Below are 23,684 nucleotides of genomic sequence, written 5' to 3'. Positions count from 1 at the left end.
TGGGGTCCACCAAGACTTGGGTGACGTATTTCCGTCACGAATCTGACGTCTAAAATACACATGATCAAAAGTCAAAGAAAAAAGGGCCGTCAACAAAAGTCAAACATGTAACGTCTTGGTCCGCGACCACAGATGCCTGCGCCATGGTTACATACTCAGTAAGCTTTACAAATAAGGCTTTCATATCTACCATTACGTTGTCTCAGTACTCTTGGTAAAGTGCAGTAATGCGTGAAGACCGTGACGTTCTCGAAGAGTTCCTTCAGAGCGTCGCTTCTACGCGTCCGTCTCATTCAGGACGGATGGAATGAGGAAAGTGTAATTTTGTCGAAGCATTACCACATCGCCAGATGGAGAGAATACCTCCAGCGTAAACCTTGCTTATAACGTGCATCTCTACCGAAAAATTGGCAGATTCCATGCACAATGGGAATAGATGATATGCAAAGCACTATTGATGAAAGTTGATAGGTCACTCTAAATTCAGCACAACGTTACGACGTGCATGTGAAATACTGGCTGCATGGCGTAACACAATCAAAAAAGAAAACATTATTCTCTAACGCTGAGCTCTCATGTGCGAAATGCCGTTATGAACGCTACGCAATGCATTCGCGTTTCCTCAAGAATCCCTTCGGCCTTCGGGGAGGGGGAGACATTTTTTAAGCTTATGTGCATTTTTATACCAAATGTACTTATTGCAGGGATCCTAGCGCTCATCAATGAGCCTAAATCAATTACATATACCATGATTGTCAATTACTTGACCAGTTACTCTTGCCTAGGGTTCGCGTGCCAAGGGTCAACGAAGCGCCTCTCCATGCCCCATCAAATCAACCTATGGGGCCGATTTACTGATCCCCCTTTTCACTTGACGGGTAAGGGAGCACCCTGACCACCCTGTACGCACGCCTACGTATGCCTGTTGCGTCCCAACATACAATGAGGGAATCTTCTAGTAACGTTAATAATGATTGGTTGTCTTCCACCAAATTGAGGCTATACTGGAGACAGTTCTTAAAACACCTATGTGCTTTCAGGCATAGTTGCGTATACTTTCGCTGCAAAAAACAATTAGGTGATTCTTTAAACTCTCTCTCACACGTAGTTGAGTAACATTTTTACAAGTTAAAAGTATTTTCAAAAGTGAGAAATTGCCATCTGCATTTTTCGACTTCTTTTGTGATGAGCATTCCCTTGTTTGCTCGGTCGCATTTGGTAACTCTGTTAGTGTCTCTGGCGAACATCGCTGTATTATATTATGTATAGCGCGTGTGTAATCACGGTGTTCTTTTTTTAACTTGCAATTTTTGTTTGTTAAAGGTACCATTCGCAATGACTGGTGTATCCTTGGTCATATTTTGGGGCGTCTTATCATTTGTGGCACTAGAACGAGCACTGGAATACACGGAACTACCAGTCGAAGAGGTATGACGAGTCAACCACGATGAATCTCATAAATTCCAAATTAATAGCCGTCTCAGCATTACTGCGTTTATGAACTTTGCCGAGGGACAGCTGATTACAGCTCTTCATAGTAAAGTACGCAATACACGTGGACTATTTGTCATATACACGCTTCTTCAATTGAATAGGTTACCGTGAATGCATAGCAGTTTACAATTGCTAGCAAGGAAGTTCTGTAACCTTTTAAGGGCGAAGATTCTTAACGAGTGGGTCGGTCTTCACCTGTTTGTGTGCATGTAAGTGGTAACCATCTCACAACATATACACGGAGTGGATGATGATGAGTGGGGTGAAGCTATGGAGGGTTTTATCGACAAACCGTGATTCATCCCCTGGTTGCGTCCGTCCATTGTCTGTAGGTTCGACGTGCAAACTCATGAACGGACGCACGGATGGAAGCAAGAACAAACAGATAGACGGAAGCGCGGACTGACTGACCGATGCCTTGACCCACTCATCATCATTCCCTCCGTGAATATGCTGTGATTTTTATATGCTTTAGCAGAATAGACTGCAAATAAGTTATTTGAAAAGCAAAAAGACAGCTTTTTTCACGATCGTGAAGACGTTACTCATCGGTCTCTAATGTCGACTGCAGCGCTTTTTTATCTTTCGAAACTCCTGAGTTTTTTTTCATAAAAAAATTATCAGGAAATGTATTTATTTCGGGATAAATTTTTGTTATTGGCTGTAACAGGACGAAGTTCGGCTATTACCCAAACACATGCGATCCACGTGGTTAGGTTTATATCGCATGAAGTGCTCTACGCGTGCATAATAAACGACGGATCTAAAGTGGACGTAAGGTTTTCCTAAGCTGATCGGCCATAGATGATTGAGCAGAATAAACAAATACACAATAGCGTTTGTGCTAAGCATTTGTAAAAATGCCACAACTGGGTGCAATCTACACTGACCATGCAAGAATGAACTTGAAACTTCGAGCTGAATTTATGAGAAAAATCTTAAATCTTTTTCTACAAGCAATTGCTGTGAACGCTGTCTCTGATCACTGCGAGGTGAGTGCCAGAAGCTGTGCGCCTCAGAAATATAAACTTGTTGAAAGTAACAACATGTACGTTTTCTCTTGTGTGTTCGAGAATTGCTTATGTCGGGTTTTAGACGGTAAAGAAAGTATGTCACAGCTTTTTTTGGTGCTCACAAGTGTTTACGAGCCCCTTCGTTTTCATGTCGATAAATACCAAGGTGCAACACAGGTTTCGCTGCCACGCCCTCTCTCAGTTTTTTTCGCTCTCTTTCTGCATACCTTTGGACTTCCCTGTGTTTATCCTCATTGTGGATACGCATAGTATTTTAATGATTAAGATACTTGAGTTTCCTCTATTTTATTTCTTCTTCAAACTAGGTAATGGCAGCGCTCATGAACAAGTTTAGCACCTCATGCGTTTGTCCCTGCGTTGCTCTTTTTCCAAGAAGTAATTAATACATTAAGTGTTAAATGAAGTGCGTAAAATATCTGTTCTGCTGCAGTTTATTTTATATAGCATGCAGCACACGAATTCGTCCAGCACAGCAATTGCTTTTGTAGCTATTTCAATGCAAAACATTTGGCAACTTGGTCTTAATGTTGCAGCCAGCCACCGCCGAAATGTAAAAGAAAAGAGAAGGAGGGACGCTTATGGAGCAACGTGGCACAGACAAGGGGCACATGTAGAATGTGAAATTAAAACACGTTTCGTGGAATAACATACGCATGCGCAAACACGTACCGTGAAGCACGTGCTCAAAACACCTTTATGAGAAACAAAAATAACGGCAAAAAAGGCTACGCATCCCTTAGGTAATTGCCTCTGAATGAAGTTACGTTAGTTTTCCTCATTCAAAAACAAATTGTAAGAATATGTGATTGCTTCGTAACAGGTTTTTTAAAACTTGGTTTGGTGTTCTGTTTTGTTTTTACCTATACAAGTTTTTAAAGAGAACCGAAGCGAGTGGAAAGTATAATGGCTAACGCTGGAAGCAAAAAGTCTTATGAGAAGATTCGCCATGCGCTTTAGCTGCGAATGCGTTCTCTTCACTCTAAATTGCAAAAGTTTTGTTTTGTGGAAAACAGAACGGCAGTCGTCTGCCCCTTCCAAACAGGCTTTAGCCCTCGAAAGTTGCAGCTTCTATCTATGCTTTCGAAACAGGAGACAATTTTTCTATAAAAGATGTGCATTCTCAAGCATAACGCTGGCGAAATTACATAATTTGTTTTTTAAGCCTACTCACTGTCTTGCACCCTGTCCTGCCCAGGCAATGAAATCTTTAACTTGTTTGGTTACGCATTCCGATGAAATGTTTGACATTGAACACACATTTCTATTTTTCTCACCCAGGACGCATCATGTGGCCTAAGCACTTCTTGTGAACTTAAGATCCTGAATCCTCGCCTTTTTCTTGAACCATACGACGGCCTCTGGCCCAGCCGGGGTGTCGTGAAATTTCAGCATTTGAGTGCATCCTATCGACCTGGCATTCAAGAAGACGCTCTCAAAGACATCTGCTTCGAGGCGTACGCAGGAGAAAAGGTCAGGATTTTGGACTCTATAGTTTAAGCAGATAGGAAGAAAGAATGTAAGAAAAAATGCGAAGTCTACTACACTACGACCAGTTTGCTATGCTAAGTGTGGAGAAATAAAAATAACAGACAACAAGAGAGAGAAAAAGAAAAAGAGACGCACATTCCACATCGTTTTACAGGCAGTCGCTCATTGACCTTGTCATCAAGAATTGTAGAAGGGCCCGGGTAGCTTTCTAGGCTGATGTACTTGAGTACCACGCGCCTAAGATCTTCTCCTGAGAAGGAATTTAATCATCCGGTAGTAGGATACAAAGTACTCTAAATTATTAACCTTTTTTAAATACACTGAAGAGCCCAGTGATTTTTTTTTAAGTTGGGGCAGTTTCTTAGACGCAGTCAAGAGTTTTAATAATAGGATAAGTCAGCCGTACCAATGCAGTAACTGAATGAGTTAGTAAAAGCTACGCTGACCCACAGCCGACAGAGCATCGTAGCAATACAGCGAACTGCTGTTTCAACGATGTACCTGCATGTACTTTTCTAAGCACCGTGCAAAACTGTACACGCTGATTCTTATCAAAAATGATTATGACAACACGAACTTTCTCTGTAGCAATATACTCATATTCAACAAGGAATAATGTCATGATAGAATGGTTGGTACTTTGAGTTTTACCGTTCAAGGCACACTGTTTCACAAACGAGTTTTAAGGCCCCCATATTGGTGTGTTATCCTTGCCATTTTTTATTATGAGCAACAAAAAGAGCACTGCCACAGTGGACGTATACGAATGACAATGGTTCAGTTGGTGAACTCGGCGTTTTTAATCTGACCAGATCATGTCTCGAGGAACAAAGGCAAAGAATTGATTGATATGTGGGGTTTAACGTCCCAAAACCATCATATGATTATGACAGACGCCGTAGTGGAGGGCTCCAGAAATTTCGACAACCTGAGGTTCTTTAACGTGCACCCAAATCTGAGCACACGGGCCTACAACATTTCCGCCTCCATCGGAAATGCATCCGCCGCAGCTGGGATTCGAACCCACGACATGTGGGTAAGCAGCCGAGTACCTTAGCCACTAGACCGCCGCGGCGGGGCCAAAGGCAAAGAAAACATTCGTTCCGCAGCCTAAGATGGCGGCGCCCATGTGTCTTACGTAAAATAGTCTACAGCCTCATAGCTTAAGCAAACGTTAGGCAGAAGTGACCAATATCCTTTCAAAAAGAAAGATCACTGACGTAAAGCATGTATGTGTTTTTTTTTGCTCGGGTTGGTTTGTTTGGTTCGTTTTTTTTTGAAACTTCCGCATAATGGTGACGTTTTTCAACAACAAAAAGAAGAAACGCATCCTTCAAAACATGAGGCGATCCTGAATTCTACGTATTAAATAGTATCAATCTGCGATAAAGAACAAACTTACGTGAACTGAACATCAAAGTAACAATGACTACGTGCTGTCACTGTAACCAACAAACGGCATCAAGAGGGTCTTAGCAATGTATTGACGTCCTTTGTGTGGCTTGGGCACTGCATGGTAAAGAAGTATCAATTACCAAAATACTGTACAAATTATCTTTAGTAATGAAAATAGCCACTAGATTTCAGTTATGTTTACAATAAGCACTACGTCAATTCTGTCAATACCTCGAAATATCTTGGAATTACCTTTACTGAACATCTCAAGCCCAACCTTCACACTGAAACGATTTGCGCTAGGCCCTTTAGGTAATTTAGATACTTAAAACGAACTCACAAGTCCTCAACCAAAAACTGTAAAAAACCGCTTACATTGTCCTCGTAATGCCTTTAATAAAGTACGCCCAAGTGGTATGGTCCCCCTACACTGCACTTAACATAAATAAGCTTGAGGTGATACAAAGGAAAGCAATATGGTTCAACTTTCGCCGATGTAATCGCAAAGCTTCTCTTTAATCTCACGCATGCACTTTATTGTAAGAGCCACTGGATCGTCCACGCCGTGTCACTTTGCTGCATAAGTGTTACACTGCTATAGGTTTATTCAGGCTCCGATTTCTTTCAGTCATTTCACTAGATGTGCCACGCGCTGATTGCACCCACTAAGTATTGTTCCTTTTCAGCCATTTGTGGATTGTTTTAGGCGTTCTTTTTTTTTCAAGCATTCTTGGCATATGGAACAGCCTATATGGTTCCTTACGTAAAAAAAAAACATTCTGAAATTTTCGTGGCTGAATGGCCAAACAACCTTGTGTGATACTCGTAATCGTATGATCACTGCCTAATTTACTAACTCATGTGCGCACTTCTGCTACATCTCGTTTATCTAGGCAAGCAGTATTTTTAATGAATATCAATCAAACAATAACTAAATAAACGAATATTAAGCCGTTTGAAAACGAAATAGAAATGTTTAGATATTACAGTGTCTTTTTTGTAATCAACCAAATTACAGGAAAGTGCAAGCTGCCGAAATCCGCCATCACCAGAGACGTGTCTGAAGTTTTTATTGCGAGCCACGCCGACAAAATTTAGAATAATGCAGAAGGTGAAGGCATGTTCTGTTCATTACAGTTCGTATTAACATTTTTCAGAAAGAAGACATTCCTATTTCGAACCACTTAGGTTGTAGTGCACTGCCTACACGAGCGAAAACTACGATATGATTAGGGAGTACGGGATAGCGGCGCAGGTTTGATGAAATTTTGGCAACCTCGGTTTCCTTGATTGATTGATATGTGAAGTTAAACGTCGCAAAACCACCTTGTGATGATGAGAGACACCGTAGTGGATGGCTCCAGAAAATTCGACCACTTGGGGTTCTTTAACGTGCACCCAAATCTGAGCAACGGGCCTACAGCATTTTCTCCTCCTTCGAAAATGCAGCCGCCGCAGCCGGGATTCAAGCCCGCGACCTGCGGGTCAGCAGCCGAGTACCTAAGCCACTAGACCACTGCGGTGGGGCAACCTCGCTTTCCTTAACCTGTAGTGACATCCTGCTGTAGACGGGCCTTTAGTCTCCACTGGAATGCGAAAGCTTCGGCCAAGGTCGAACCTGTGACTTTTGGGTCAGCATCCCAGTGCCATAGCACTGTAGCACCGAGGCGCACAGAAAAGCCTACATTGCTCCCATATTGAGGAGTGCAGAAAACACTCATTCACGCGAATCCATGGGCATAAATTTTACAAAGCCATGCATTTCTACTTATTTCTATGGGAGAGACCACTTGTTCTTTCGGCTTTCTAGAGTGAAGTGAGAAAGCAATCAATATTGATTCAAGCAATCAATAGCTCAGTACTTACAAAAATCCGCGCACTCTGGCACAGTAGGTACTTTTTTGCACACTGTAGAATGCGTTCGCCTTTCCGCGCTCCACGAGTTGTCCCCTCGATTACCGCAATCGCCCGAAGACCACAGAAGTCAGTACTTATCCGATGTTCTTCACATCCTTCGTAAGTTCAGTAATACTGTCTCCCTCAAGTCATGTCACAAACCTGAGGAATCATGCACTGAGCAAGAGCGCGATTTTGGTCCTCAGAGTGCAGATGACAGGCGAAGGAACAAAATACTGCAGCGTTTCTTGTGGGCGTATGCAAACAGGCATGACATTACAAGCACGCCCTTCAACAATGGCCCAAGCATGTTTTTTTATTTATCTTAAGAAGCGTTATACGAATTTATTATTTAAAAGAAAATGAAATTGCTTTTTCTTTCCACGTCTCAAATTAAAACTACCTAGAAGTACTATTCTGTTTCATCAAAAAAAAGCTATAAATTTGACAACGGAAATTTTGACTACTTGTGGTTCTTTAATGTGCGCTAAAATCAGAGCACATGGGCCTACAGCGTTTTCGCCTTCATAGAAAATGAAGCGGCCGCAACCGGGATTTGATCCCGCGACCTACGGGTGAGCAGCCGAGTACCTTAGTCACTAGATAACGAGGGCGACGCGAGGGCAAAGGATATTGTTTGATTTTAAATTTGTTGTTATGGCACCTTTATTTTGCTGTGTGAAGTCTTGTGCCAGTGAACGGTGGACAATAGGTGGAAGTTCCACTAATTCCCGTCTGATCCAGCACTGAGACAAGCGGGGGTCGACTTCGTGCGCTGCACGGGGTAAGGCAGAGACTGTTTGCTAACCAAGCGGAGTTGAGTCTGTTCGCTGCATTTCACTCCGGACGCGTACACTCACTGCATGCAGTTGCTGACCGACCTCTGATTTTAAACGAAAAATCTTCGCCTCAAATGTGATGCCCTCCCAAAGTTGTGTCCCCCGGCCAAGACAGTCGCCATACGTGCTGTGCGCAGGACACGAAGCAGACTATCCCTCAAGCGATGCGCGGACATAGATATGTCGCGAAACTTACGCGTGAACATACCACCTGCTGGCGCTGCTCATACCAAGTCGTGACGTCAGAGTACAAGAAGAACCAAAACCAGCTTTTAAAAGCGCGTTGTAGATCATTTTTCAGGGCTCACGCATGCTCACCGGCACATTTGCTACGTTCTCGGTTGCTTGGCCCATAAGTTGACGCAGAAAAACGATAAGTGCAAAACTTGCATCAGTACCCCTCTATATAAGTAGATTCAGACGTAAGAGCTGGGTGCGTAAACATAGGCTCCACAATCTAATTCATCAATTCAAACTAAACGAGCAAGCTCGCTACACTGGCGGCCGAAAACAGCTAACTAGTACCACCAAGACATTTCCTGCCTCGATGTCCTCTTCTCCGGGATGATATGTGTAGTATACCCGCGGGTATTGATGACGCTTGCCTTTAACAACATGCTGAAGCATGAAAGCACGCAATGATAATTCTGTAGTGTCGTCTATGAGCAGAAAAATATATCAGTGCCATTTAACTAAATTACGGTGATTGTACTGTTGCTTGCTTGGCATTGCAACGGATGAAAGCCCCCCTCAATATGAGCTTTCAACTCGTACTGAAGAAATGTAGTTTTAGAATGTATTCACAATTCAACCATATTTCTTACAAGTATAAGTGTAGCAGTTCTAATAGTTAGCTATTAAGCAAGGCACCAAACTACAGACCTGCATTCCCATCACGTAGTTGGTATTCGGAAAAAAATGCGCATGTCTCTCAATTCCAGGTAGCTGTTGTGGGAAGAACAGGGGCTGGAAAGTCGACGCTTGTGCTAGCCCTCTTGCGAATAATTCAGCGGACGTCCGGATCTATTACTATTGACGGTATCGATATCGGCAATGTGCCGCTGAAGAAGCTGCGCTCGGCCGTAGCAGTTATACCACAGGTGAGCCGACAGAGTGACGCACATGCTTTTTTATTTGGGGGGGCGCGGACACTTTGCAACATATATGCTAGTGATGTGACTGATTTGACTTATATGGAAAAAAATCGTAACCACTCATTTGAAAAATCGACACTACACACATATTGTTCGATGTGGTCTTCTGACTTTGCTCTCTAACGCACTAAAACACTGGCTACTCTGACTACCCAAAAAGAGACTAATTTGAAAAAGGAAATCCAGAACACTGATCACAGCAATCAGCCATTATCATTGTCAATGCATATATTCGTTCGGTATAGAGAGTTTGATTAGGTTGACTCACACTTGACATGATCTTCGAGTCGGATAGCTTTAATGAACTCTTAAAATCACTTGAACAGCTACATTGACAACTTGCCCGCTGTGATGCGGCACTGTTATGCCGCCTTTTGTTGGGTGTTACATTCAACGATTCGCACTCGTTTCGGCTCGGTATGGTGGACATTTCCGCATGCGACTCATGTGGAGTTGAAAATACCATCGAGCGCGTCCTGTGTAGCTGCGCTCGCTTTGACGTCTAGCAATGATCGTTCCGGGTAGTTTTTAAACAACTCGACTCCCGGCCATTTTCCGTACAGAATAAACTAGGACCTTGGACGTCTGCTCTGAGAGTGCTTTCAAACTTTATTATCTTTCGCAACTGAAGTGCTGAAGTACCTGAACTCAACAACTCTGTAGACTGTATGCACTCCCTCAAGCATACTCGTGATCATGTGTATTTTTCTTCTCTCTCTTCTACAACTCTCCCCCTTTAACGCTTTCTCCCAGTGCTGGGTAGCAAAACAGAAGCAAGTCTGGTTAACATCATTGCCTTTTCTTGCATATCTCTCTTCCTTCATTGTGTCACTGCCCCGACTTTTAACAAGATCACCGGACTCTTTTAGTGGGCCTTGAGGAGAATGGATAATTGTCTCTTCTCTTGGGAAACAATCATGGGTTCAGGGCTTACACCACATAAGTGGACAAAGCCACACCAGCCCTTCAACAATAGTGGAAGGCAGTGTCACTGAGCTACTGCCTGTGAAAGCCTGCACTATGTGGGTGGTGTGCAATGTATACGCGACCATCTCCTTTTCTCTCTTTCTCCCTTTTACTCTCTTATTCTATGTAGTGTAGAAAACACGGCGTAATCTAGTTAACCTTTCTACCTTTCCTATGTTCTATCTCTTTTTTTAATATTGATAGTAAGAAAAAATCAACTGGTGGTGCGACTCACAGCAAAATGTAGGAACACAGGATGGGGCAAGTGAAAATGGCGTTTTGTGGGCGTTTGAAAACAGTCCCGATAAATAGCCTTCAGCCATAAGCGTTGAGTAGGTGACAAGAGCACAAAGGCTCACTGGAAATACCGTTTGAGCAAGAAGACAATTATAATTCTCAAGAGAGCAGATATAACCTCCTGAACAGCGTTTGACATCGCTTTCCTACAGTACAGTGCAATTTATTTTCACTGATAATCTAAGATGGGAGTCCCAGTACATGCCGCGAAAATGCACGATTTCCACGTTATTTTTTACGCAACCTTCAAGGAAACACTGCCAGCTGCACTTACAGTCGACGTTTTCTGATCTTTGTAGCCGCGCGTTGGTGCTAATAATTGTGTCGTTCCCTGATAGAAAGTGAGTTAGCACCAAGGCAATGAACGAGGGGTGCCAGAGAAATTATTGTAATCACGAAGTGGTTTGCAACTATAAGCCACGCAATCTTTATCACCAACAAAACAATATTACAGTGCTATCTATTCTTGTAAGATGGAGTACAATCTGTTCCGGTTGCGCAGCCATTGCTCCCCAAAGGTGCACACTGAAGAAATAAAATGGCGAGCTTGAGGAACAAACATGACCGGAAGACGACCGTTCCGCCACTGGGTTGCACAAGGGATACACCACACTGGTACACCGTGTCACTGGAAGGCCATTGACCCACGCCGTGCCACTTTTGGATACTCCCTGCTTTGCCAGTATCAATACCGACAGGACCAATGTCGATTGCGATGTATCGATGAGTTGCGACGTGTCAGTGAAGTCAAAATCGACAGAACTTCGGAGTCGGTTCTGATTTATCTGAAGATGCAACCCAGCAGTTAAAAGGTGATCCACTCGCTCGGCTTTGCGTTTGTCGTCTTCGTTTTTGCATTTGTGAGCTCTTGGGAAGATGGGTAGATTCATGCCTTCCGGTTAACATGGTCGGAGATCAAGACATCGACATAGCTCATCATCATACACTTCTCGCCACATGCCTCATTAACGTAGGACGTATTCATGCTGACATGCGTCATTGTCAAACTTTTCATTAAAAGTGACAGGGCAAACAATTTGGTTTTCTGTTCCGCAGGATCCATCGCTCTTCTGCGGCACCCTGCGTGAGAATCTGGATCCGCAAGGTAGCAAGTCTGACACGGAGCTCTGGTGTGCCTTGCGGAAGGTCGGGCTTGAAGAATTCACGAAAAGCAATCAGGGTGGTCTCTCCCTTTTAATAGCTGAGAAAGGTGAAAACCTAAGGTGAGTGAGACGGATTTCATACGATACTGGTAGTCGCGTATTCGCAGATTTCATACGATACTGGTAGTCACGTATTTACTTCATGTCTGCAACACCTTCAACGCTAAGTTAAGACGTTACTCGTGTTAACTCATGACTCTGATCATCACTGACGCATAGGTGACCACAATAAATCAAAGTCAGAGCTTGCATTTGCGTTTTTGCAGCAAAGCAGTATAGGGATAGGAAAAAAATCACAGCATATTCATGGAGTGAATGATGATGAGTAAGGCGAAACATTCATCAGCCCGTCCGTGCTTCCGTTCGTCCGTTCGTTCTTGATTCCGTCCGCCCGCATGATCATCCGTGCATCCATCCATGCGTCCGTCTGTATGTCCGTGCGTCTGTCCGTGAGTCCATCCATCTATGTATCTGTCTGTCTGTTCGTGAGTCGAACCATCCATACGTCCGCGCGTCTATCCATCCATCTCTCCATGTGCTAGTCTGTATGTCCATCCGTCCGTGCGTCCATATAGTGAACATTCCAAGTAGCGCCCTCTCCCATCTCGCATCCCCTGTGACTCATATTTGTTCTAGCGCGGGTATGTGCCACCAGTGGCTACGTACTAGATACACACATACATACATACATACATGCATACATACATACTACATACATACATACATACATACATACATACATACATACATACATACATACATACATACATACATACATACATACATACATACATACATACATACATACATACATACATACATACATACATACATACATACATACATACATACATACATACATACATACATACATACATGCATGCATGCATGCATGCATACATACATACATACATACATACATACATACATACATACATACATACATACATACATACATACATACATACATACATACATACATACATACATACATACATACATACATATAACGAATGAACAGACCCACGCCTTAAGGAGCTTCGCCCCTAAAAACAATTGCCCGCCTTATGTGTGCGTAGTCTCCAAGCACGTAAGCGGCTGAGGAGTATTGCAAGCCCGACTATAGTTTCTAGTCCACTATATGTGAAGGAGGGATACACGGGCGGCCAACACCAGTTAAAGTTTATGACAGGCTCAGCGACTAACTTAGGACTATTTATTGAATAGACCGTCTTAAGTCGACAATAAACAGAGGTATATATGCTCCATCTTCACAGGCCAACCGTCCGTACAGTATGCGGATGTGAAATTCGTGATATTCATTTTTCCCGTCAACAAAGTTATCCCTGTCTTGTGTGCACAAGGTCAAATTCGTGCTCGTGCTCATCATTACAACAGTTATTGAAGCAGGTCTTGGCATTCCCCGTTTTTTCAAGTAACTTTTGATCCACGTGGGCTAACAGTAATTTCTTGCTGGCAAGTGTCAGGGATATTAAAACGCGCTTATCACGAAATATTCATGCGCGAGTAATGGACTTAAAGACTCTCAAGCGCGCATTTACTTCATCACACAAAAATAAGAAAGTCCTTCGTGCATTCACTTCACATAACTCTAAGGCAAAAGCTATTTTTTATTCTTAGTCCTTTTGGAGATACAGCGTAGCTGCCATTGGAACACTTACTCCACCTTACGAGATTTTTTGCATTGCATCAAAGATTGGAGGCACTTGACAAGGTTTCGCATTGCCTCCGTCGTTCTAGCACCTTTTACCGTCACCTTATGACGTAATTTTGTGAAGTTTGTCGAGTTACATCACGGCGATATCATAAGAACGTAGTCATATTATGGCGGTGACGTTAGACTGACGTGATACCGCCAGATGTCGCGTAATAATTTTTTGCATCGCTCGTCCCAACAATACAATGCGTTGACGCTGAACGTTATATTTAGCTATTGATGCCACATTTAGGGCTCTCACCTTGACACTTTATATGGCGTTTGACATATCTCTCGACGCCCCTCACATTCGCTCAGGCGTTCCATGTTTGAAGCGATTAGATACCCATAAGCCAGGGACCACTGCGTTTTGACCATTAATTAGTACCTCAAATAAAATACAACACTCAGAGTCCACACAGCTTACTTTAAAAAAAGGGCACCAAACCAAGGCTCATTCTTTATTTTACGACCCATGTAGTTGTGCGATCGGCTCAACAGGGATGCGAACAGACGTAGACGTTATAACTCATCGTATGTGCCATCACAGAAGCTCGATTTTCTTGCCGCTTGTTTGAATGCCTGTTGTGATAATTTTTATAGTCATTCTGATGTTGTTATGCATCCTTTAATATTTATTTTTAAAATTTTACCTCCTTCAGTGCTGGGCAGAGGCAACTCGTGTCCTTCGCGCGTGCCCTGCTTCGAGGTACAAGGATTTTGGTGCTCGACGAAGCCACTTCACAGTTGGACCAAGACACAGACCACCGGGTGCAAACGACTCTTCGTGAATGCTTCTCGCACTGCACACTGATCACCGTAGCACACCGCATCGACACCATCCTTGATTATGACAGGTGATTAGGAGTGCACCATTTTCCGAACTCCATTCAGAACATATTCTAAATAACTCGAAAACGTAGCTCTAAATATCATTGTCCTGGTGACACCAGGGCAGTATTCTGGAGCATCTTCACTACAGTGTTGTTGTTTCAGTCCAGAGAAAAATTACCGCAGTAAAAAAGAGAAATATAAGCCAGCCATAGCTCTATACCTCATTGGTTCTTAAATCGCTTTGGTTTACATGAGTATCAAAGTATTTTTTTCTATAAATGTCTTCACATGATATACCGCTCCCACTTCACTATTCGTGGCTTCAACTGAGCTCTCGCCACCTAGTGGCCACGCCTCGAAAAGGTGCTAGCACGGTAAACATTGAAAAGAGATGTGTGGCCACGAAGCGCGCGTTGAGAATCGGCCGCATAGTTTCCTAATTTTTGACATGCCGCACGCGCGAGCCCGCAAAAAAGGAAAGCGATGTCTAAAGACCATTGCAGAGTGCCGCAATGCGTGGCATTGTGGTGTAAAGAATAAAACGTGTCATTCTATCATTTTTCGAGGGATGCAGATGACGCGTGACTGAGAACGGCACGCATAAAAAACCCGAAAAACTAACACATTGAAAATAAGGTGACGGACACTACGGTGGTTTTTCTAATGAATTTGTTCGTGACGACTTCATTCTCCTCGGTGAGTACGCCATCATAGAGCGTGAGCGTATGTGCATTCTTATCAGTATTCAGGCTTTTACAAGCGCGGAGTATACTTTCGTTTATATATGCAAGAGCTTTATAAAATTTGTTGCGTGACGTGTGCGAATGTATTTTTCATATGCTTTTTCTCTGCGCAAGTGGTCATGCTGCCCATGCCCAAACTAAGCCGATGTGATATCCTTCCCTCCACTCTTATTTTTTTTAATTCTCGTGTGTACACGCACACAAACGAATGCGTGAAGGTCGCGCGTGCGTACGTGTATGTTCGTGCGTATATGTAATATCACGTCGGTGCATTCGTATCGTGCGTAGTTTGCCTGCATATATCTGCTTAGAATATAAACAACTGCATGCATGAACAAGTGAGTGTTCGTAAGCACACGGCCTTATTCATTAGAAAAATTAAGACATGGACTGGCACACGAAAATGAAGAAGGACTCATATTACAGTCGAAACTATGATTTGCCTCATCTCGAGATACACTGGCCCGAACATAGCTCCATTTTACAACCAAGTGAACAGCGTGCGTATTCAGCTTTTGACGGCAGAACGAAACTGAACGTGCTACATGCAATCAGCAGCACAAATCGCAGCGTAGTTACTCAAAAACTGTCAAGGCAGTGTAACAACGCAGAGCAAACATTCAAGCACCTTTCGGAGAAGCCCGCAACACTGGAGCAGTTTCCTTCTTCGACCTCTGACTTGCTAAACGGATTCTTCAGCATGAGGTAAATATAAAGTGATTCGTCGAAGAGGCTCGAGGTTTGCGCGCACAACGCAAATGTTTCAGCTGCTTCACCAATCAAATTCTATATGCTGATGAAGCAACGCGAACCAACGCCACAATCACGAATCTCCAGCACAGCACCAAGCGAAAGTGCCGCGTTGACCCTGTTAAGCACAGTCATTTTCCATTTTTCAACCATCGTTGCCAGCACATGGATCATTTTAAGGAGTAGCGAATACAGGAACACTGAAAGTCGAACAGGGGCATTTCATAACGACTCCAAGCAATGGCAGCTGCATATGACTGTGATATCTGCAAAGTTATGTATGTTTGTTCTATAGTATAACCGAGATCACATGGTATGCAGCTTTCAGCGTGACACTATTGTGACCGAGCTGCGGCCTGCTCTCGTGTATAGAAGCGTCTTCACTCATATGGTGGTTTTGGGACGTTAAACACCACATATCAATCAAGAACCGTCTTCACGAAGAGCCTGTTCCAACCACCGAAAAGTTGTAGAATTAGCTGCGCTATCTAGTTAACAAAGGTGCCCAACAAATTTATGTAATCATTTCTATCTCTACAAAGAACGAAGTTAATAGCTAGATGAATAGCCCGAATATGCCACACGGTAGCACACGAGCGTTTACAAGAAATCTTTCGTAATACGGCGCACAGCTAAAAAAAGTGAAGCGAGGTGGGCTTGGTTGACACTAGTCGGCAAAAAAATCACAGAAATGGTGCGCGTGCGAACGCTGCACCGTGTACGCCCCGCATAATATACTAAGTATTTAATCGCATAGAACTTGGGCTGTTTTCATCGACTGGAGAAAACGCTTCTGAGAATTATTGCTAATAAAAATTGCTGGTGTTTATCACGCCACAACCACTACAAAATACAAAATAGCAAAAATGCCCCACCGCAATAGTCTGGTGGCTAAGGTGCTCAACTGCTGACCCGCAGGTCGTGGGATGAAGGTGGTGGTGGTAGTGGTGGTGGGGGTGTGGCAGCAGGCGGGGTTAGCCTGGCCTGCATGGCAGGCAATTGTTCCGCCTGAGCATCTCCTGGATTTGGAAAATGTCACCACGTGTCAGACAGCCCAGTGTCTCGCAGGAAGACCAACAAAGTTCGTTGCACGTTCCTCCTAGTTGCCGCGGGTCCTTCAGGAAAGACGATGTCATCAACTGTCCGATGCCTATGACAGCCTTTTCGCAAGGTGCGGATCATCGCTGCTCTTTGCGCATAAAACTGTGGGCAAAGCTAAATGAAATGTTCAATATCCCCGATGTCACCACATAAGGCATAGAATGGGGAAGCGTATCTCCCAGTCTTGAATGATCAGGCCGGGGTGTATGCGGAGCCGGTTCTAATGCGGTACAACAGCGTCGCTTCTTCACGAGAAAGTCCATGAATTACACATGCTTGGTGTGGAAACTTGTAGATCGCCTTGAAATGATTGCGTATCACATCTTTGTTGTTCTGGTAAGTCTTGCGAGTTCTTATTTTTGGAAACGATGTACGTGCTTCGCATGCAAGGGCATCAGCCTTTTCATTGCCCTCAATGCCAACGTGGGATGGGATCCACTGGAACTTTATATTAAAACTCTTGCCATTTAGGTGTTTCATTAGTGCCATAGATTGCCTGGTGAACTTTTCTTGAGGTAGGCCACGATACAGTCTTTGTAGCGCCGATTTGGAGTTCGTCAGCACTACAACATCTCGTGCAGAAAAGGATCGCAGTTTTCGCAAAGCCGCCGTAATTGCAGCGCTTTCTACCGTTGTGGACGAAACCACGCGATCCAGGCGGCCTGACCATGACACGCCCAGGCTGGGTATGCAGAAAGCCGCTGCGCAGCCAGCTATCCGTCTGTGTGCACACTGATCCGTCGGTGTACACTTGTAGGTGGCCGCGGTACATGGTGCTCAAGTGGTCCAGCGCAAAAAATTTTGCTTCCGCGGCTGGAATGGTGCGCTTCGCTAGCAGATTGGGTATGCTGAAGTGGCACGCAACATTCACAAAAGACCATGGCGGGCCCATAGGGCACCGTTTAGGCAGTTTCAAGCCTAAATATTGAAATGTGTTTAGTGCCGCGTTGAAATGTGAGCCAGTTCTTGCTCTTAGCCGCCGGAGAAGCGCCGTGTCTGCGAAGGACTCGCCCAGTCTTGACAGCTGCGTCAATAAGGCCTGAGACGCCAAAAGGCGGAGCGGGGGAGACTCGGCTTCATTGGTGACCTTCGTGTTTGAAGCCGCCTGAGGGACTCCCATCGCCAAGCGAAGACCCTTTCTGTGCACTGCCTCTAGGCGTTCGAACTGGCTTGGTGATGGTGATATCAGGGGCAGCTGATAAAGAATGTGGCTTGTTATAAGCGCATCATTCAATTTAAGCATGGACATACGATTGTTGCCCCAACGAACCCCTGCCATTGACGAAGAGCGTTGATTTTTTGCGCTGATGCAGTGACTAAACAATCAACCACACGTCGCCATAATAGCTTGTTGTCGATGGTAATGCCCAGGAAACGGACACTTGTTGCACAACAAAGTGAGTGGCCTCGAATATTCAGCGACAGACGTGTTGACTTCCGTCGCGCTCCCGGGAAGAGCATGAAGGCCGACTTTTCCGCTGATAAAGATAAGCCAAGTGTCAACAAGTGACGCTCAATGATTGAAATTGCGCTCTGTGCTATCCGGACCAAACGTTTGTGCTGGTACCCTGAGATCCAAATGCAGATGTCATCGGCGTAGATGGATATTCTAACTGCTTTCAGAGCTGAGTGCAGAGTGTCGGGAAGCCTGGCCATGGCAGCGTTAAATATCAAGGGAGATAGAACACTTTCTTGTGGAACGCCGAGGGAAACGCGTCTCTCTTCGCTCGTTACATTTCCAAGCTTAACACGGACACAGCGGTCTCTGAGAAATTCATGTACGAACCGAAGAGCATTTCCCGACACACCCATGACTTGGAGCCCGTTCACGATGCCTGCCTGAAGCACACAATCATATGCCTTGGCAACGTCCATGAAGACGGCGAGTGTCGAGAGTCCGCTGACGCGGTGGTGTTCGATGTGGCTTAATAGGTCCAAAACACTGTCCTGGGCACTCAGTCGTGGGCGAAATCTGGTCATACACGGTGGCCATCGTCTTCCTTATTCAAGGTACCAAGTTAATCTTGTACATATTAATCTTTCCATCAACTTAGATACGCATGATGTAAGAGATACCGGTCGATATGACGCGAGGCTCGCAGGATCCTTTCCGGACTTTAGGACTGGCACCACCCATGCTGTCTTCCAAACAAATGGGATCTCTCCCGTGCTCCAGACAAGATTAAATTTGTGCAAAAGGGCCCTTTTTCGCTCATATGGTAGATTTGTCAGCATTTGATTGCTGATCAAATCGGGACCCACGGCACAGCATCTTCTTAATTTGCTATGTGCCATATCCAGCTCTCGGAAGGTGAATGGCGTATCCATCGTGTGAAAAAACTGGGGTGACAGAGGAATCGCCGCTCCTGCTGATCTACCAGATATGTACACGTCTGCGAAATCCTCCGCAAGGATTTGCAAATCTATCCCTTGTTTCAAAGCGAGTGCTTCGAATGGCCTGTGTGTTCGGATCTTCCCAGAAAGACTATTTATTACTGCCCATATCTTTGTGAAGGGCGTAAACGTTGATAAACTCTCACAGAAAGCGGCCCATTGATTTCGTCTTAATTTTTTTGTATGGTGACGAATCGCAGCGTTTATCCTGTTATATTCGGTTTTCGCAGACGAATTTTCTTTTGTTCTCATTATTTTTCGCTCCGCTCGTCTACGTGCTGCGCAGAGGTTCTTCAATTTCAAGTCAGGAGCAGGAAAGTGGTCGGGCAGTTTCAGCAATGAAGTTGCTGATCGCTTGCTTTGCAACATATCTGCAAACAGCTCACCAGTGGATTTGTCCAACACTTCTCTATAGGTGTCTCAGCGTGTTACATTGCAGAATTGTCGACCAGCAGTTCGAAATCCCAGGATATTGGGGAAGATGGGAAAATGGTCGCTGCCCATCTTGTCTGGAGCCGTGGTTGATGATACCAGAAGGTCGGTGGAGTGAAGTACAAGGTCTATTGCATTCCATGAGTCTGGTGACTTGAAAAATGTAGGTTTACCATCGTTCGCCACACATAAGTCTGCAGCATCTGCAGCTGCTAGAAGTTCTTTGCCTCGAAAATCTACACTCTTATCTCCCCAGAGTGGATGGTGCGCGTTAAAATCCCCACAGATTGTTCGAGGAGCGGGACATCGAGTGCAGAGGTCCTTTAGGAAAGTCTCCATAGAGACCTTTTTTCGTGGGCTTATGTACACCGATACCACACTCAGTTTTCGGTTTCCCAGGCACACTTGCCCAGCAGCGACTTCCAGTGAGTTGGAACAGAGGTCTTGCACTGGTAAGGCTACGTGAGGTATTTCCCGCCTTATGTATGTCATTGCGGTTTCATTTGCAAACGACGTTTTCTCGGGTTGCCGTGTCGGGTGTACCCTGGGAGCATCCTTGCATTCGATAGACCGGCTTCGGAGAGGGCTAGAATCGGTATTGGAATGTTGCGCAGGAAAAGGTTGAGTTCGCACAGGCGTTTTAGAAGACCGGCACAGTTCCATTGCATTATTAAGGGCACTTTTGAAGGACGAAATAGACCAGGTGGGCGAGACAGTGCCATTATTCTACTGTTTGTTTGTGGAAGCAGAGCAAAGTAACAGTGACTCTAGAGCCAGCACTGCTTCCAACATATCCTTCGTTGAACTCGCAGGCATCTTAGCGACATGTGAACGTAGTGCTGTGAACAGAGCGCGAATAACGTGCTCGAGGTTTTCTTGCTGTTGGCTTCCAGATGGTACTTGAGATTTGCTCAAGCGTAGGCGCGCTTGGCGGACTCTTTCGTGATACATTTCTCACCAGCGTTGAGCACTTGCGTTGACTCAGTACCAGCTCTTGTCGGATTTAGGCGCGGAAAATTTCCTGCGCACTCGTTATCTGAACCGCCATGTTGTGGCGCGCCGGACGTCTTCTTTGTGAGCGATGGTTCGTTCACAGTCTTCGGGCCGAGGACAAAGGTCTTATTTCTTCGCTGCGCAGCTGTTCGTGCTGGACATCGGCCGTAGCTAGCTGGGCGGTCGCCGCCGCAGTTTGCACACACAAGTTTTTCTTTACTTGTACACGTCTTAAAGTCATGAGGCCCCCCCACAGCGCTTACACCTTTGTTCCCCACGACAGTACTTAGCAACATGTCCAAAACGCTGACATTTAAAACAGCGTGGTGGCGTCTCCACGTAGTCTACCAGCTCGTGTCTGGTGAAGCCAAGGTTGATCTTCTCTGGACGTTCCGAATTGGGAGCGAATGTGAGAACTACAAAGTCAGTGCGCCTTGATTCCGATTCGGTGGATGAGGTTTGGACTCGTCGTATGATTCTTCTTGCGTGGTATGTTCCCTGAGGTCTCAGGTAGGTTAACAGCTCTTCGTCCGAGTACCATTTTGGGACCCCTTTTATAATGCAGGTATTTTTCATGTAGCTGTGTGGTACACGGGCAGATATGGCAAGGCCGCAGATAGTGTTGGTCTCTAGAAGCATATTAGCTTGATGTTCTGTCTCTATATCCAAGAGCAGGGCTCCCTGTGCTGTGAAACGGCTCTTAACTGGGGCTCCACCGAGAATCGTTTCAATTTCCGAGTATAGGTGAATAGGATTCACTTGCCTCAAGTTAGCTCCTTCAGATGTTGGAGCAATTAACACAGGAATGCCCACCGTCCTATCTTTGCGATGTCGCTCAAGGCGGAAACCACCCTCGTCCATGTCTCGATCTGTGAGGTTCGCCCCGTTGTGGTCCCCGACGACAGCTGATTCGTCCTCTGATTCAACGATGTGTTGTCGCTTGCAGTCAGGTATGCTTGCGCAAACCAGCTGGTGCTTCTAACCTGGTGTCACACCTTGGGAGGTCATGGCGGCGCTCTCCCTGATGCTTGTCTCGTTTCTTCTAGCACCTTTCGACGCGGCGGGCTGCGCAGCACCCGTCGGGCACCGATACGGCAGGTACCGCAGGTCGCGGGATGAAATCCCGGTGGCGGCTGCATTTTCGATGGAGGCGAAAGTGCTGTAGGCCCGCGTGCTCAGATTTGGGTGCACGTTAAAGAACCCCAGGTGGTCAACATTTCTTGAACCCCCCACTACAGCGTCTCTCATAATCATATATGGTGGTTTTGGGACAATAAACCTCACATATAAATCAAATCAAAATAAGCAAAAACGCCGACCAAGGTAAAATACACAAAATATAAAAACACGTTCCGGCTCCCAACGTGGGAGCCTTGTTCACAGTTGCAGTTAACCACTACATGATTATGATACACGCTGGGATGGCGGAGTGGAGACTGATGAATAAATAGATTGTACTTGCTCTGGTTATAGTTGATGGTCACAAATATAATTGATTTGATTGCTTATTGAATTTCTTCTTGAAAACGTAGACGGCATGTCCAGGAATGAAGCCCGTACTCTCGACCTTCAGCACCACACCTTGCAGTGGGTGGGTGCCTCCCTTCGAAAGAAGTGCTGAAAAATGAACATCTGGGACCAGCTTTCTTGCGCTTAACGTATTGGTAGCAGAAAAATAACAATTCCACAATCTATTCGCAGAGTCGTCGTTATGGAAGATGGCCGAGTTCTGGAGTACGGGCCCGTTTATGACCTCATGGCTGATCAACGCTCCACGTTTCGCAGCATGGCTCTCAGCGCTGGAATACAGCTAGAATGAGTTGGTTATATCTCCCTACAGGACACACATACTGCCAAGTGCTTGGGATTATTGTATTATATCACTTTATTAAAGCTCATCATCTACACAACAGAAGTCGTGGATATTTTCACGTTTTCTTTTAAAGGCCTCTGATCCGCCCAGCTACTACTGTGGCTGAAATGTAAACGTTCCTCACACTTTTTTGCCTTCATTATCGGCTATTTTTTTTCGACGTTGAGTCGAAAAAAGCCCCTCAATTTTTATAGGGTATACAACAAACAGCATTCAGAGCCTTCACAGCGAATTTTCGTTCCGGCATGCTTGATGCCTTCAAGCAGTGCGCGAGGCCTCATTGGTCCGGTGTCTGCTCATAAAAAGATCACGTGACGTGGTGCCAGCTGTCATAAATAGTGTTCCACATTCACAATCCCGGTCTAGATATGGGCTGACTGACATTTCCAGGCTTTTGTATGCACATTATATCCCCCCTCCCCAAAGCGCACAATAAAAAGACTGCCCCGGTATCTCAATTGGTATTAGTGCATCGGGCTCGTAATCCAAATGTTGCACATCTGGTGCCAGCCGGTGGCAAGCTGTCTTCCCTTCTAAACCACGATTACTACAACAAACTTAAATCAGGCCAATCAAAGTTCCCTATAATTTTCTTGGCTTCATTATATGGTTTTGTTTAAAATAAATTCTTAAGCGCTCTAAACATTTCATGCTCTCACATATTAAGAAACAATCATTTAGAACGCTAAGTCCAACCATATTTCCTTATAAAAACATGAAGTCGACGAAAGGCAGTGTTTGTTCTGTGACGTAAACAACAGTGAGCCACTCGATGAAGAAAACCAACAATAACAGTGACTACGTGGATCTTTTTGTAGGGCATTTTCTACATTTTGTCGCAAGCCAGATAATAAGGGGACACAGTAAAATGTTCAATGATGTTTTCTCTACTTGTAAAATGAGATAGAGCCATGCTTGGCGCATGTATGGCTGACATATACTAATTTTTTTAGACAAGAAACGTTGCTGAAATATGGCACAAAGAAGGGACACAGACAACGGCTCCGTGGTCTCTGTCCTTTTTTTTTTGCACTGCTCTTTGGCGTTTTTCTAACACGAGCCTTTTTTGCGAAACTTGAATTCAGTAATTTTGTTCTGTCTCTCCCCTTGTCCGTCTGACA

At 44.7% G+C, this 23,684-nt stretch overlaps 1 protein-coding gene across 1 annotated transcript; it reads left to right on the top strand.

Annotated features, from left to right (window-relative positions):
- Positions 1-1,223: 1,223 nt before the first annotated feature.
- On the top strand, positions 1,224-22,509 carry LOC142784758 (multidrug resistance protein mrp-7-like). The gene is made up of 6 exons (XM_075883256.1): positions 1,224-1,428; positions 3,807-3,998; positions 9,088-9,246; positions 11,620-11,786; positions 14,106-14,300; positions 22,392-22,509. The coding sequence occupies exons 1-6, from the start codon at positions 1,336-1,338 to the stop codon at positions 22,507-22,509; spliced, it is 924 nt and encodes a 307-aa protein (XP_075739371.1). The 5' UTR covers positions 1,224-1,335.
- The last annotated feature ends 1,175 nt before the right edge of the window (positions 22,510-23,684 follow it).

This window comes from Rhipicephalus microplus, unplaced genomic scaffold (genome assembly GCF_043290135.1).
Source record: "Rhipicephalus microplus isolate Deutch F79 unplaced genomic scaffold, USDA_Rmic scaffold_15, whole genome shotgun sequence".
NCBI classification, from domain to species: domain Eukaryota; kingdom Metazoa; phylum Arthropoda; class Arachnida; order Ixodida; family Ixodidae; genus Rhipicephalus; species Rhipicephalus microplus.
This window is presented reverse-complemented; position numbering and strand designations above follow the sequence as displayed.